Here is a 17,024-nt window from a genome sequence, read left to right on the forward strand (position 1 = left end):
ATGAGAAAAACATCAGGATCAATAGTTGCTACAATAGAATCACCCAAATTTCAATTAAAAATTATGAGTAAATGCAAGGAAGAAAGTGTGACCCATACTCAGGAAAAAAGCAGTCAAAAGAAACTGTGTGGGCCTAGATGTTGGATTCAGCCCACGAAAACTTCAAAGCAGTGGTTATAAATACAGAAAGCAAAGTATGTTCAAAGGATACAGAAAAGAAACTCATTAGCCAGCTTTTCCAAAGCTTAAAATTATGCTATATTTTCTACAGGATATTTAAGACCTTCTATTATAGAAAATAACAAACAGAAACAAAAGGAAAATAACATAATGAACCCATGAGCCATTACCTAGGTCAGTGATTATCAACCCGAAATTACCAACTCATTTCAACTTGGACCACCGCCTACTTTTCTTGTTTAATTTTGAAAGCATTTTCACATAGCATGTCTTAAACCTGTAACAAATAAGGAGCCAATAATGTTACTTTTTGTAGGATAATAGAGATAATCAAATAATGTATGCCTCTCCAGTTCCTGAACTCTCCAGGAATGCTGTTGAAATTTGACATCCTATCTGGATACATGGAGAAGCATGGTTTCTATATTCAGTGTTAAAAGTCCTTTCTTGTATGCAATATGATGACATGATATATAGTAATTGTATATATTCTTGTTTTTATTTGGCAAAATTTAAAGTTAACAGCATAATATTGTTCCCTCTAATTTTTGAGGGTGTTGATTTTACTGGTGTGGTAAATTCAACAATCTGGGAGCCATTAAACTTATATGGATTGTAAATAAGAAAGGCGGCGACTTGAACATCATATTATTACAAAGTTATATTAAATATATTAAGTGTGCCCCAATCTCAATCCGTATTAAGTGTCAGAAAACATAAAAACAAAAGAGAGATGGTACATACAAGGATGCCACTAGCTATTTTCTTGAGAACAACTCTGGGGCTGCAGGGCAGAATGTACACTTGCCTAAAGTCTTTTTTAGAGTAGAGATACCCTATTTTACACATGGTTATATGTTAAAACCACAGCCAGTTAAAACAATCTGTAAGAAAAGCCCAGGTGTTTTCATGATTTGCTGAGTATCCTGAGAATTCCAAGTATGTGCAGAAAATCCTGACATCCTTGAACGCTGGTCCGAGTTAAGAACAGCTGGAGACTACGTGTAACGGGAGGAAATCCACGACAGAAGTTTGAAAACCTGGGTTCCAATCCCTGCTTTGCCTCTAACTGTATGATCTTGGGTAAATCAGTCTCTCTGGGCCTTAGTTTTCACATTTGTAACAGTAGGAAATTACAGTAACTGATTTATAAGGGTTAGGCTCAGTCACCTCCTCCAGAAAATGTCATTTTCTTCAACATGACCAGAACTGTTGGGGACACCCCTTGTGCCCTTTCTTGGCTAATATTGCACTGCCGACTGATGAGTGCCTCATGGTTAAAAGAAAGTTTCCTAACCTTTATTGAGGGTGTATGTGGCTTCTTTATGAATGCTGTCTCCTTTACAACACCATGATATTTTTGCCCCCTTTTATAGCTGAAAACCTGAAGCTCAGCAAAAACTTGTTTAGGATCCTGTATTTGTCCAGGTTCTCCAGAGAAACAACCAATATTTTTAAACATCATTGTATGTTTACCATAAGCATGACACTGAGGGCAGAAACCATGAAGGATGGGATTAGAAACACCCAAATACACAAAAATGTAAAACGTTTGTGTTTCAAAAAGTACCACAAACAAGATTAAAAGGCAAAAGACAAACAGGAAAATATTTACAACATAAGTGGCGATGGAGAAATACCTTCATTGTAGAAATAAAAAAGGGCAAAGGAAGTAGAGACATGATTGATGCTCCTTGTTTCTGGCAGAGCTTGGGACTTGTCCTCTGATGTCCATTCTCTGCTTTCATGGTAAGAGAACGCCAGATTTTTAGGTTTGTGATCTCTCAGGACATAGACTACGTCTCCCAGCATGCACTGCAGCTAGGTGCCTGTCAACTTCTATCCTGCTTCCTGAAATGTGGGTGGGTGCGGTGGAATGTGCCTTTTAGGATCCAGTGGTGGGAGGCCAATACCCTAGAGGCTGCCAAGGAGCAACATGGGAGGAGTTAAGACTCTCTGGTGCCTTAAAGGGATAGAGCTGCCATACTAGCCCAAGACCGCCAACCTACGGAGTGTAATGTGAGAACGTGTATATTTTATCATCAGACATAACTATTGAGGAATTTCCATTAAAACAACAATATGCAAACCACCACCCACAACAACCCCAAGCCAAGCCACCATTAGAGTGGAATTCTTTTGACTTTATGCGTTCATGGAAGTGAACTAATTACCCTGACTTGGTGCCTGACAAGTCAGGAGAGGAAACAAATTTGCGGAAATATTTCCTAAGGAGTTGAACATTTGGATCTGCGGAGCAAGAGAGAAGTTAGGGATGGTGGGAGGGTTATTGGAGAGTCGACTGCATAAGGCTGACAGTTTGCAGAACCTAGACCCCATAACAGCTGTGGGGCCAGTGACTATTCCCAGGACAGGAGGCTAGTGACACAGAGCAGAGAAGCTGGAACTAAGTTTGTGGGGCTTTGGTTAGGGAGGAGGAAAAAGAAAAGGGGCTGGAGAAAATGCAGTCAGAGTCACAGTGGGAAAACCAGGGTAACTTAAAAGTCATGGACGGAAGAGAGGAGAAGATGGGTCATTAATGGTCGAATCTTTCAAAGAAACAAAGGACCAGTTAGCAATGGAGAAAAGGTCATTTCATTTGGCCATGTGCTCACTAGGAAACTGAGGGTGCATCATATTGGGTGAATGGTGGGGACGTGGCCAGATTTCAGAGGGTAAAGATGGGACTAGGTGGTGAGGGGGTGGCTTACACATGCACTCACTGAGGAGCCCGGGGACAGAGAGAGGAAGAGGGCAGAAGCCACTGGGGAGCATTAGACGTCCCCTCCCCAGGACGGGAAGACCCCTAATGGAGCTGCTGCCCAATACTGTACTTAGGCGCTGGCTGTTATTTTAGTTCTCTGTTTGGGGCCAAGTTTATATAGAAGTGAAAGCCTTTATTAGTATTAAGAAAAGAAAAAGAGAAGGTAATGATGGAAGGGCTCATGGGGTATTCCTGAGGACGAGGGTAAAGGAGGGAACTAGCCATGTGAACAGTTTAAGTCCAAGAAAGCAGGCTTGGTACCTGGAAAGAACGAGGGCTCTAGAACCAAACAGGCTTCATGGGGCTTGGAATTCAGACTGTGTCTTACCTGCCCCAGGCTCTCCCTTTTTTTCTTCATCTGCAGAATGGAGGGTTTCTTGGTTTACAGAGTTATTGTGGGGGGCAAGGGCAAGGTTGTGTGTGGAGTCCAGCATGATCGAGAAGTTCAATAACATCCTATTCCCTGGTTTGCATTAGTTGCATTTACCAGAAAAGCATCATGATGTAATTATTTTTGGACATTGAAAAAATAAACACTTCAATGTTAATAGTTAAAGGACACCATTGAATGTGTAATTTTGTGAACCCCCCTCCCCAGTTTGAAGCATCATTTAAAAAAATAGCCCATCTGTCTTCCAACGCACGGCACGGTGGGGAAACTGAGCTTTATTGGAGCCAGGAAGGTCCCATTCAGCCTCTTCCATTTAGGCTGCAATTGACATCTTGTGAAGTGGTTCCATAGTTGTGGTCATATTTGATCCTGATGATGGGAGGCAGGGCAGATGTTGGGATCCCTATTTTGCAACTAAAAAAGAAAAAGAAGAACAGCTTAGAACAGGAAGTGATGACCTCTAGAAGCCAGCAAGGCTCACTTAGTTCATGCTCAATAAACCTCATTTTCTTTCTTAAAATAGAGTTGCTAGATCAGGAAATTCTATCGACAAAGTGTGTTTTGATGTTAACAGGACACATGACAAAGTCTCTTGCTGAGCCTTTTGGACAAGAAGGGAAATAAATGTAAGCTGGGTGAGAGAGGTTGGTAGCACCCGAGTGAGCCAGCAGCCATGGCTCCAAAATAATGAAGAAAGAGCAATGCCAACCTGGACAGAGCCCATCACTTCGGCACCTGTCCTACTAAACATTTTATTGATTTTATTGATCTTTTGTTGATTTGAGTTCGATCAAGTCAAAGAGGTCAGGGCAGCAGATTTGTAGTTGTCAAAGCTGGGAGTGATACTTAATACTTAGATATTAAAATTCATGTTGACAAAGACTTTGAGCAATGGACAGAAGTTTAATAGGACACATGCAAAACCTTGTTCTCTGTTAAAAATAATTAGCAGTCCAAGTACAGGATGGAGGAGATGGTGTTAAAGCAGCCTGTGCACTGCAGATTATTTTAGTTGGTGCAAGTTCAGTGTGAGCCACGGGGCTGATGGAGCTGGAGGAGGAGACAGAGCAGGCTGCATGCAGCAGGGTCACGGGACATGGGAGCCCGTGGAAAGGACTGGGGGTGTTGAGCCTGGGGAAGAGGGTACCAGCACGGGCAAGAGGTGGGTCTGTGTTCAAGGAAATGAAGCTGGTTTTGTAGAGGTGGGAGTAGCCCACGGCTGCAGAGGAAGGAATAGGAGCCGTGGATGGTTGCTGCATATGCAGAAGCAGATTTGGGTTTAACTCAAGACAGAGCCTTAACAAGTTGAGCAGTTTGCTAGTGAGTGGGGTGTTTTGTGAGGTTATGATTCCCTTGACCGTGGTAGTGGATAATTTCTTCTTATTAAATATATTTTGGAGAGGATTGTGTAGGGGTGGGAATTTGGACACAGTGATAATCATGAGGAGAGCTACCTTTTATTTCATTCCCACAACAACCCTGAGAGGTGAGTATCATCTCCATGTTGCAGATGAGGAAAGTGAGAGGACGAGAGGGTAAGTGATTTGCTCAAGGTCACCCAGCAGGTACGTGGCAAAACCAAGACCCAGACCTAAAGTCTTCTTAAAACCCTTGCTCTGTCCCCTCTTCCAACCCTGGGATTTTAGGGGGGAAGCAATGCCCGGCCCAAGAAGACTCCCAGACGGTTTTGCTTTCAAGGTCCTCCCTTTGCTCCTGTAGAAAACAGGAGTGTTGATTTCTCTCCCACCTTATCCTTCAGGAAGTTCGATAGGGTAAGGTTGGTATATGGACTTAAATCATTTAAAACTCTCCCTACCCCACCAAATAACTACATAAACTAAATATATGTTTAAGTTAAATTAACCTCATATTTTGAATAGGTCATGCATGTTCATGGTACAAAATTTGAATTATACCAAAAGCAACTTTTCCCTTCACGTCTCTTCCCCTACCACCTACCCAATTTCCTTCCGAGGAGATAAGCAATGGGCTAACAGTTCCTCATGTATCCTGCAGATGTCTTTTCCATGTATATACAAGCAAGCACTGTGTACGTATTTTTTTCTCAAGTGGTGGCATGCTTTGCACACAGTTTTATAACATATTTTTACACGTATTAATATGTAAAGTTGGCCTATGTGAAATTACCAGTATCCTACCATTTTGACTTATAATATATATTGGAAATCCTTCAATATCAGTGCATTAAGAAGCTGCTTCAGTCTTTCAAAAAATAAAGTGTAATATACATAAGACTTGAGGAATCCTAAGTGTACACACCTTTGTGTAACCAGCACCCCGATCTCTAATGAGAATATTACCAGCATCCAGAAGGCCCCTGTGCCCCTCAGCCTGGCCACTACCTCATTTTGAAATCTATATAAAAGGAGTCATCCTGTATGTACTTTTAATGAGTCTTGATTCTTCAATTGCTTGCACAATTGTTCATTTTTGGAAGTCTCTTATTTTATTTAACCCTAATGGCACCCAATTGATGGACGGTAAGGTTATTTATAATCTTTTGCTATTACAAGCAATGAAAGCAACACCCTTGTAAACAGAATATTTTTTAATGTGTTTTATCGTGGAAAATTCCCAACATATACAAAGTAAATAGAATAGTATAATGGACACTCAGCTTCCACAACTATCAACATTCTGCCGGCAGAATGTCTTTTTAGACTACGATTCCATTTACTTACCAAAACAGCAGCAAAAAGTCATAACCTGTGAGAAGGCTAAATATGTAAACTTGGGAGTCTCCGCTGTGAGACGCCAATGAAGAGATGTGTGATGGTGGGGAAGTCACGCAACCTCTCTGAGACCCTCTCCGGAACGATGGAGGCACCGGTTCCTGAGGCGCGGACCTAGGGTGAGGCGAGGGGAGTCCTCCGAGGCTTTGCAGCCGCAGGTGGGGCTGTGCTGAGCGACCCAGGGGAAGATGCAGGTGGACAACGACGGCTTGGGCTACTGCCAATGGACTTTCGTCTTTTGCGGGAGTCTTTGGTAAGATTTCATTTGATGAATGCTTAAAAAAAGAAGAAAGGAAAAGAAAAAGGAAATAGAGGGAAACCAGCGATACAACCATTTGGCTTTCCCTGTCTTTCTGTCTTTTTAAATCACATTTTCACTTGTTAAAATCACTTCTGAGCCAAGGGACACTGATTTTTTATTCACATTTCCCCCCCAACTTTATTGAGATATAATTGACATATAACATTACATAAGCTTAAGGTGTACCACGTGTTGATTTGATGCACGGACACAGCCTCCTTAAAGCAAGAACATGCCCCGGGAGAATCGGGGAGAGGGCGGGGCGGGAGAGGGTCCTGGGGAGCGATGGCCTTGCCCAAGCTGAGGTCTTGAACTAGCGCCAGCCACCCCCTCTCGCTCCCACCCCTTCTTCTGTAAAATCTTGTCTCCTGTCGCGGACCCCCAGCCTCTGCTTCATTGGTTCTGGTTTCCCAATAAATCATACAGATTCTAGTGCCTGTCAGCTGTGCTTGCCATGAGTGCAAGTTATTTTTCTGGCGGAGAATAACTTTCCCGGGTGCCCCAATGCCCCGCGCGGCGCTGCTTCCCGATCCCCTCCCCCGCCTCGGCCACCGCCCGGCCCGGGAGGTCCTCACTGGGTGGGAAGTAAAGGGTCAACAGGCCCTCCCGGGCCCCGCACCCCACCCTCCTGCACTTGCCCGCCAATCGCCTCCGGTAGGGATGCCGGGAGCCCAGTGCGGCTGCTCCAGCCGCGGGAAGGGCTCTCCTCCCAGCGCTGAGCCCTTGGCCCTGGCAGACGCCCCAAGATTGTTGTGAGGAGTCTAGCCAGTTGGTGAGCGCTGTAATCTGAACCAGCTGTGTCCAGACTGAGGCCCCATTTGCATTGTTTAACATACTTAGAAAATGAAGTGTTCATTTTTAACATTCCTCCTCCAATTGGTTTAATGCTGAATTACTGAAAAAGGCTAAGCAAAACCAGGTGCTTTCTCTGCAGGCTCTCCGGCGGCTCGGAGGACCCAGGCTCTCCCCTGTCCTCTCCACGCCTCGCTCATCCCCCCAGGAATAAAACTATCGCGAGCCCCAGGGCGCAGAGGAGGCTGAAGTTCAGGAGCTGCCCCGAGGGGCCTGCACGGCGAGCTCTTTTTTGCCCTTTGCTTCTCCTGCTCACGCATCTTGGACATGCCAGGATTAAAAAGGTAAGTTTCCTGCTCCGGGTTGTTTCCTCCAGGGTCTGGAAATCTTACTAAAAACCTGATGGGTGGAAAATGGCTATGGCTGTGATTCAGGCTGTGTCAGGATATTGGAAAAGGCATTAGCTAGTGATGCAATGATATTGTTAATTATAAAAAGCTGCGCCTCTGTGATTTCCATCTTGAAGCCTTCTTTCGGGAGTGCGTATTTTATAATACTTTCAGAAGTCAGCATCTGAGAGAGGTCTGCAAAAACCTCAGAGCTCCAGTCCTCTTTTCTTTTCGGAAAGGGCAAATTTGTGTGCCGTTTGTAAACAAAATTATATATTTTTTTAAATTGAGAGAAATTACTAGTTGACTAGCAATTCCTAGCAATTATTTGTTGCATCGGCTGTTGAACAAGCAAACGGGCTCGCTGATCATCCCGAGGCTGGATTTGCTCTATGTCTGTGTGGGATTCACAAAGGGCATGCGACCCAGAAGTTCCAAGCCAATGAAAAGTGGAGACTGCAGACAGAAACACATGTAAGCAAACCTTTTGCTATTCTTTAAGGAAATTGCAATTCCAGTCAAGTAATCCTTAGGCTTTGAAGAACTTTATCTAGATTAGATCTGCACAGTCTTTATCCAGAGGACTCTTGAAAAGGTAGTTGCTGTAGACAGATTGTGTGTGTGTGTGTGTGTGTGTGTGTGCTGAACAGTAAGCTGTGATAATGTCATCTTGGATGGGGGACCAGCGCCTCTGACAGCCTCGAGATATGCTTGGTGTCTCGGCCTCCCTCACAGTTTAGGATGGTGCGCAAAATGGATGGACACACCTGTTTTTGAAATTTCCAGCGACCAGTTATGAGCATCAAAGACTCCCCCAGTATTCCTGTAGTTGGTCTGTTTTTGGAGTTTCCTAGAGTTTTCACAGGTTTTCACTGTGTGAGCAGCAGTGTGTGGGTATTATTTCATATCCGGAAAACTCTCTCCATTAGTCTGGAACTCCCTTGGCCCCTGGAATCCAGCTGTGGCTCTTCCAGGAGGCTGGGTGTAAGGCTGGTGCCCTCAGAGGAGGCTTGTCCCAGGGCTGCCCTCTGGCCAAAGGGAACAGGCGAGTAGGGGGAGAAACGGGGTGAGCACGGCTGTTCCGCTAGCTCATCAAGTCCACTGCTTTCTGTCAGCCTGTTATGTCTCCAACATAAATGAGACAGGGTTTTACAACCAACCGAAAGGAAGCTTCATGTGAAGAAACAGGAAAACATTGAAATTCATAATATACAGCCTGGAAAATAAATTTGTTATTGTTCTTTCATTCCTTCCAGATACAAATCTGGCTGTTGCAAATATCAAAAAGCCCTGGGATTTGGCTCTGCACTTGATAAGGTCAGCGCTGTCTCCAGTGTCCTAGAACCTGGCTCACGCAGGCACTTAGAGAAATGAAGCTGTGTGGAGTCTCAGGGTCCTGAGTCTTTGGAGCTTGGACTAGATGGAGGAAGTGGGCGTGTATCCCCCTAGTACAACATCAGGGTTCTATTCCCTCTGGATGTCACCTTCATTCCGAGGCCCTCCAAGGTCCCAGGATTGTTGATTCAGATAAGCCTTGTGTCATGGATTGAGTGAGCTTTATAATCTATTGAACATTCTTTTTATGAAGGGAGGAATTACAAGGAGGTGTATGCTCATAGTCACAGGCCACTGAATCCAGGCCTACTGAAGAAGCCTTCAAATCACCCCCTCCAGGAAGCCTTCCCTGAACTTCCTGTCCCTTCCCAGCCTGGCTTTCATGGCACTCAATGGGTATTTCTATCAGTGCCCTTTACAAAGTGTGCATAGATGTTATTGGCTCATGCAGCTCTCCAACCAGTCTCTAGGGCAGTGATTGGGTCATAGTTTTGTAACGCTTCTACCTAGGATCTGTGCCTGCAAGTAGATGCTGAGGGAAATCACTATTGAACTGAATAGTAATCTATTCATCTGCATAGATTTTTTTAAAGCAAACTTAAACCATTTTTAAGTGTACAGTTCAGTGGTGTTAAGTACGTTTCACATTGTTGCACAGCCCATCTCCAGGACTCTTCATCTTGCCCAACTGCAGCTCTCTCCACTGAACCACAGCTGCCCACCTTCCTTCTGCCCCAGCCTGGCAACCAACATTCTGCTTTTTGTCTCTATGATTTTAACTGCTTTAGGTTCCTCATGTAAGTGGAATCATGCCGTATCTGTTCCCTGACTGGCTTATTTCACTTAGCCTCGTGTCCTCAAGATTCATCCATGTTGCAGCACGTGACAGGATTTCTTTCCTTTTTGAAACTGAATAATATTCCCTCTTATGTGTGCATCGCAGTTTGTTTATCCAGTCCTCTGTTGATGGACACTTGGGCTGCTCCACCTTTTGGATATTGTGAATAGGGTGCTCCTAACATGGGTGCAGAAATATCTCTGCAAGTCCCTACTTTCACTCCCTTTGGGTATATGCTCAGGTTGTGGAGTAAATCCATTGGTGATTTTTTTGAGGACTTGCGGTCCTGTTTTCCGCAGCAGCTGCATCATTTTCCATTCCCGACAGCATTGCACAAGGGTTGCGATTTCTCCACATCCTCGCCAACACTTGTTGTTTTCTGCTGGTTTAATTATAGCCATTCTTTTGTTGTGAAGTGGTATCTGCTTTGCACTGCTCAAGCATACTTGTGTCCTTGATTTTATTGGACAGAAGTTGTAAGTGAGGAAGGGTTGAAGTCACAGACTCAGAGAGGTTTGGTGCCCCAGGAATGATGGAGCCAGCCTGACCCAAGGGTTCTGGAATCTTCTCCGAAGTTTGCCTATATATGTTTCTTCCTCGCAGGGCTTCCCATGCCCCGGGCTCCTCTTCCCATCAGGATCCATGTGAAGCCCGCTCTGTTGGTGGCTTTCTTGTGACATCTTTCTTCTATGGACTCAAGGGCTTCATGGTCACAGTCTTCCGGCCTTTCCTCTTTCAAGGGTGCTATGGCCTGTTCCCTCTGTAATCATTTCAGAATATATTTAAAACTCAGGACAATCTCCTTGTGTGAGAGGTAAAGACAAAGCAGTTGGTCAATCTCTTGTTAATAATGCCACAGCAGTGGGCTTTAGACTTTTTCTTTGAAGCAGCAAAATGCTTTGTTTTAAAAATGCCATCGGACGCATTATCCCAGCGTATGAAACCAATAGAAAAGGCTATGCTGAGTGGTTGGGGTATCTGGCATCCCCCTTGGCCTCTGTAGAGTGTCCCCTGCTGCCCCAATATAAGCCCAAGGGAAGTCACCTTAGGAAATGCCCATGGGCAGCACAAGGCCCACTTACACCCCCAGACCTGGATCCTGGAAGTGTCTTGAGCGTTTACATCAGCTTCTCGCTCTCTGCAGGATACTCGCCATTACCATGCTGGCTCTCTGTCTTCCAAGTCCTGGGAATGCACAGGTAAGATTTTTATTTTCTTAATTATCTAGAGGTGTGTTAAAAATCAGGTTGAGGGTGTTCAGCCACACATTCTAGAATCCTAGGACTGTGCAGATGGGAGTGGCTTTCCAATTTACCTAAAGCAAACTCTTCTGAGGTTAAAGCTAGGACTCAGAGAGGTTGAGACTTGCTTGTCCCAGGATGTCCTGATTCATTGTAAATGTTAAAAAGTCAGATGTGTTCTAGTGCTTCTGGGCAGTAGCATCATGCAAAGCCTTCCTGTGGCCCGGGTGGGTCTGTGTGTCTCCACCTCTGGGCTGAGATCCCTTGGAGAAGTTTAACCTCTTTTGGGGGAGGTCAGGCTCAGGGTGGGTGTCTGGGAGAGGTCTGTGGTGTCTAGACTTTATGAAGCCACGTGTGTTAGCCTCTGAGAAGCGCAGGCAGACCCCTCCTGAAAACCCGAGCAGCCTCCCTGTTTCTCTGGCTCAGAAATGAGAGAAGCCCCATGTTTGAGCAGGGCTGCGGGGCTGCAGGCAGCTAGGAGAACATTTTTCCTATTCGTATTGAGAATTTTGAAATGTGCTCAGATCATCCATCAGGAGTGGACCGTGGAATCCTCCAGTCCAGCCTCCTCGGGACCAGTGGAGGCATTTAGGGACAGAGAGGGCAGTGGTTACAGTATGGTGTTTGCTGACCTTTGCACACGTTAATGCGTTTGTCCTTACAACTACTCAAAAGTAAGCACTACCATTCCCATTTTACAGGCAAGGAAACTGAGACATGGAGAAGTTAGGCAGTGAGAGGGACTAAAGTGAGAATTCAAAGCAGACAGTCCAGTGGACTTGAAGCCACACTGGCTCTTAGTTGGTGAGCCAGGGCTGGAGCCCAGGTCTCCTGGCTTTCCGAGCTTTATGGCACAGATGTCTAGCTTGTTTGCTCCATTTCTTTTGCCCTAAGGCCCTAAGATACCTGAACCCACTCCCAGGAATGCAGGCGAAATCCATCACCTCCACAAAACAACCTACAGCTCTGGGAAGCCAAATCGCTAAAGCTGTAGGGAAGGTCGGGCCTGGGGCTCCCACCATCAGCACCCTGGCTTATTCCTGTAAAACGTCAGGCTCCAGGGTCTTCCTGAAAGGCCTGCTGTCAACCCCCCACGGACCTCTTTCTAAATGCAAGAAGTTGTAACTCAGGTTGTACATAAAGCCTATAACCCTTGGAGACTGTTAAGATCTATTTCTGGGAGCATCTTTTTGCAGCTAGCTGTCTTGCTGAGGTTGAAATGGAGAATTTCCCCAATTTTGCTTCTCTTAGAAAACTGACTGCATCACTGTGTAGCTTTTAATTTATGTACAGACCTCAGGATCAGATAGAGGATTTTATAGGAGCTAAAGAACTCATACTGGGCACTGAGAAGGTGAAGTTAAACAGCATCCATGGAAAGAGAGTAACTGCCCTTAAAAGCAGTCATGTTTATTTCCAGAAAGGAATGAATACAGGATGTGCCTCACTGGGCAGATCAGATGTGATTATTATTGCTCTTAATAACCAGAGCATGAAAAAGCCCCTGTAACTATCTGCTACAATGGGGGGTTTTGAAGCAATGGAGCAGGCAGCTTAAAAAATAATGCTAAGTGTAAAATGGTTGTAAGAGAATACAAAAAAAGGGCAAATAAGCATTATAACACACGTGTTGGTATTATGGATGCTTTTTCGTCACCTTTACTCCATTTTCCAAACTTCCTGTGATGCTGTTATAATACTTTTATAGTAAGAAAAATAAGTAAAGTGACCTCGCTTCTTTCTTCTCTCTCCTTTCCTGCAGCAGCAATGCACTAACGGTTTCGATCTGGACCGCTCGTCAGGACAGTGTTTAGGTATGAGGCCCACAGACCCTTTGCTGGCTGGGGGAGGGCAGGGACAGCCCGACTGCGGGGAGGTCTCTTTCTCAGCTGTTGCTCAGTATTGTCAAACCTCCATGAGCCTGGGAAGCAAAAGTGCCCCAGAATGGCTCAAGCCAGTAACACCTTGAACTGATCACTCCCTTCGTGCCTGGCACCATGAAGCCCTGTGAGGTGAAGAGGAGTTAGAACTGATCCCCATCCTCAAGGAGCTCTTTGTCTGTGTTAGTTTCCTATGGCTGCCGTAACAAATTGCCACAAATTTAGTGGCTTACACGACATGTTGATTATCTCACGTGTCTGCCACTTAGTCCAACAGGGCTCTACCAGGCTAAAATTGAGATGCCAGTAGGGCTTGGTTCCCTTCTGAGGACTCTAGGGGAAAAATCTAGGTCCTTGCTTATGTGTGCTGTTGACAGTACTCAGTTTCTTTAAAAAAAATTTTTTTATAAAAGCATGTAACATTATGCAAATTGAAGGTGTGCAATGTGTTGATTTGATCCACTTACATATTGTAATGTGATTACTACTGTAGCATTTGCTAACACCTCCATGACATCACATAATTACCATTCCTTTCTTGTGGTGAGAACATTTAAGATCTACTCTCTTAGCAATTTTCAGGTATACAATAGTGTTAGCTAGAATCACAGTGCTGTGCATTTGATCTCCAGACTTACACACCTTATAACTGGAAGTTTATTCCCTTCTACCAGCCTCTCCTTTCCCAAGTCCCAGGCAACCACAATCCTACCTGCTATTTTTTGAGTTCAGCTTTTTTAGATTTCACGTGTAAGTGAGATCATACTGTATTTGTCTTCCTCTATCTAATTTGTCTCACTTAGCATAATGCCTCTAAGATCCATCATGTTTTTTTTTTCCAAATGGCAGGAGTTCCTTCATTCTTGGGGCCAAGTAATATTCCATTGTGTGTATATACACACACACACAGACACACACACACACATCCGACATCTTCTTTATCCATTCATTTAAATGGATAAAGGACACTTAGCTTGCTTCCATATCTGGTTATTATGAATACTGCTGCAGTGAACATGGGTGTGCAGATATCTCTATGAGATCCTATTTTCATTTCTTTGGCTATATATCCAGAAATGACATTGCTGGATCATATGGTAATCTATTTTAAAATTTTTGAGGAACTTCTATACTGTTTTCCATAGTGGCTGCACCAGTTTACATTCCCACAGAACTCAGGCTGTGGGACTGAGACCCCCAGTTCCTTGCTGGCTGTCAGCTGAGGACCTTTCCCAGGTTCTAGAGGCCTCCCTTATTCCTTGGCTTATTCCTCCATCTTCAAAGCCAGTGGTGCAAGTTAAGTCCTCCCATGATTTGAATCTCTTCTTTTTCCATTGTCACATCTGTCACAAACCTTCTGCTTCTTTTCCTTCCATAAGGATTTATATGATTAGATTGGGCCCCGTCCAAATAATCCCCCCCACCCCAAGATCAGCTGATTAGCAACTTTCATTCCAGTTTCTACTTAATTCCCCTTTGCTGCTAGCCTACTGTAGTCACAGGTTCTAAGGATTAGGACATTTTTGGGGCTCTTTGAGCACGCCATCTAGTGGAAGAGGTGGACCTTGACCGAGTGAACTTTGTACCGGGTGGAATAGTCATTGCCAAGTTGAGGTGATAGCAATGGGCTCTGTGAAAGTAGGGGAGACAGTGAGGCCTTATGCCTGCAGTCAATAAAGAAAGCCTTCAGGGAGGTCTCACTTGAATTGGGTATTGAAGGACAAGTAGGATTCTGAGAAGTGGCATTACAGGTGAAAAGAGCAGAAGTGGAAAAAGGATGTTAGGAGTATAGAATAGCTTGTTGTGGATGGAGCATAGGGTATACAAAAAGAATAAGGCAGCCCCACTTGCCCCCACCTTGGGGATATATTTAGCTTTTTAATTATATTTGGTTTAGGCTGAATCTTTGTCTTCCCTGAGTTCACATCAGCTAAGGAGCAGTGGGGAGATAGATAGTTCCAAAATATGAGGAGTGGTGAGGAATAAAACCCTACTGTAGAAAATCTAGGCTTGTCCTTTGATTTAAAGTGGTGGGGGATGAGGATATGCTGAGGGGCACAGGGAGAGGCAGTGGCTGTCTTCTGGCCCACCAGTTTTATGGAACATTTCAAGCTTAAGCTAGAGAATGGGGCATTCTGAGCCTCGACATTTCCGTTCCCCAAGCTGTGAGTTGGTGTGAGTTTCTCAAATGAGACGGCTGGGGTAAGCTGTCAGGATTCAGGCGTCTCTCCTCGAGCCCCAGGTCCCACATGGAGCAGACCCCAAGGCTGGTGAGAGGGTTCAGGCAGGCTGCTTGTGCTGGAGCCTGAGATCAGGCTTCCCCTACCCACCTAGCAAGGCTGATGTTCTAGAGAACCTGCCTTCCCCCTCCCCATTCCAGACTAACAGACAGAGCTCCAGCCTGGCTGGCACAGCGCCCTGTTGGCTGACATGGTGTGAGCTGACTTTCAAGAAAGGTCCTGTTTTCTTAATAAGTAACTAGCTCTTGGCCAAGCTTGGTCTTTCTTGATTCAGGGGACTCTCCTTAGTCTAGCTGTGCTTTGGGGTGGGAGTGGGAACAATCATCAGGTCCATCCCAGTGTCTCCTGAGGGTAGGATGGGCACGTGGGTGCACCTGGGGTATTTTCAGATGGTATACCCAGAGGCAAACAGTCTTTATTTTAATAGTTACATATTTATTTTTGTTACCTTCTGTTTAGGCTAACTGATAGTGTTTTTAATTTGCTGTAGTCATGTAAAATTTTTAAAAATGCATTTGCTTTGGTTTCAAATATGGGTTCATTTAAAGAAAAGTGTTAAGCATGTAATAATACAGATATGTGTGGATACGGCTCAGATTGTGATGGTGATACACCTGATGGCTGATGTTGGGATGGCACTGGTCAATTTGATTCAGTTCGGTTGACATTTGGGGGTAGCAACCAGTGACAAGCTGGGGACTGATGTAAATGTTCAGGAGCAGATGCTGGTAAAGAGGGTTTTGGGTGTTTCGTGGTGCTCTTGGGCAGAGCTCCGCTTACATATGCACCATACCCAGTGTGGCCAGGGAGCCACTAACATTCATCCGCTCTGTGGCCCTTCCAGATATTGATGAATGCCGGACCATCCCTGAAGCCTGCCGAGGAGACATGATGTGTGTTAACCAAAACGGCGGGTATTTGTGCATCCCCCGAACAAACCCAGTGTACCGAGGGCCCTACTCGAACCCCTACTCGAACCCCTACTCAGGTCCATACCCAGCAGCTGCCCCACCGCTGTCAGCTCCAAACTACCCCACGATTTCGAGGCCGCTAATATGCCGCTTTGGGTACCAGATGGATGAAAGCAACCAATGTGTGGGTAAGTAGCCCAGCATCCTTGGCTTCCTTTCCTTTATGCTCTGCTGAAGGATCATCTTCGTCCAGCAGGTCCACCCAGCTGGGGTGTTAGCTGCCATTTGATGTGCCAGTGAAATGGAGACTTGCTTTCTACATAGTTCTTTTGCTTTTAGCAGCCTGTGTCTCTGGGTACCCTCCCTCCTGGGGAGCAGTTTAGTTTGCTGTCTTATTGACAGTTTTCCAAAAAACCAGTTTGTTTTTTCTTTACTTTCATCTATCTATCTATCTATCTATCTATCTATCTATCTATCTATCTATCTATCTATCTATCTATCTATCTATCTATCTATCTATCTATTTATCTGTCTGTCTGTCTGTCTATCTATCTATCCATCCATCCATCTATCTATCAATCTATCATCTATCTTTTGATTGCCTCTATCTATCTATTTATCATCTACCTATTTAAAGGTCAAACTCATATTTTCTCTGCTCAATAACAAGCACATCTGGTCAAAATTAGTAAGTGAATCCCAAGGAGAAGATCTAGAAAGGACCAGTGCTTTCTCTTCAACACTCCTCACCCTTGAATTGAATGAAAGAAACCAAGCTTCTGAAATAAAAGAAGCCATGAACTCCAAGGCCACCTGTTCTGGAAAGAAAGTGGGTTCGTTGGGTGGGCACCAATGCTCCTTTGACCAAAGGGAGCTCATGACAAGAGTAGACCTCTGGGAGAAAGGAGACACCATGTGCCTGAGATATGAAGGATGTTGGTGTGACTGGTGCCCAGGTGCGCACTGGTGTTCTGTGGCCTGTGTAGCTTCAGCGCAGGGTACCTGGGAT

The 17,024-nt window shown here is 44.8% G+C and overlaps 1 protein-coding gene across 3 annotated transcripts in view; it reads left to right on the forward strand.

Moving 5' to 3' along the window:
- Positions 1–7,014: 7,014 nt before the first annotated feature.
- Positions 7,015–17,024, forward strand: part of FBLN5 (fibulin 5) — a 78,751-nt gene continuing 68,741 nt past the window's right edge. The window contains exons 1-5 of one of the 3 annotated variants that reach the window (XM_036882279.2): positions 7,015–7,161; positions 7,324–7,525; positions 10,888–10,942; positions 12,747–12,798; positions 15,949–16,203. In XM_036882279.2, the coding sequence (XP_036738174.1) occupies positions 7,509–7,525; positions 10,888–10,942; positions 12,747–12,798; positions 15,949–16,203 (379 nt within the window). In that variant the 5' untranslated portion in view covers positions 7,015–7,161; positions 7,324–7,508. Of the gene's footprint in view, positions 7,526–7,693; positions 8,045–8,826; positions 8,888–10,887; positions 10,943–12,746; positions 12,799–15,948; positions 16,204–17,024 lie in introns of those variants that run through there. The other 2 variants (XM_036882280.2, XM_036882278.2) reach the window with 2 other exon arrangements.

Source organism: Manis pentadactyla, chromosome 11, assembly GCF_030020395.1.
Source record: "Manis pentadactyla isolate mManPen7 chromosome 11, mManPen7.hap1, whole genome shotgun sequence".
Lineage (NCBI taxonomy): Eukaryota > Metazoa > Chordata > Mammalia > Pholidota > Manidae > Manis > Manis pentadactyla.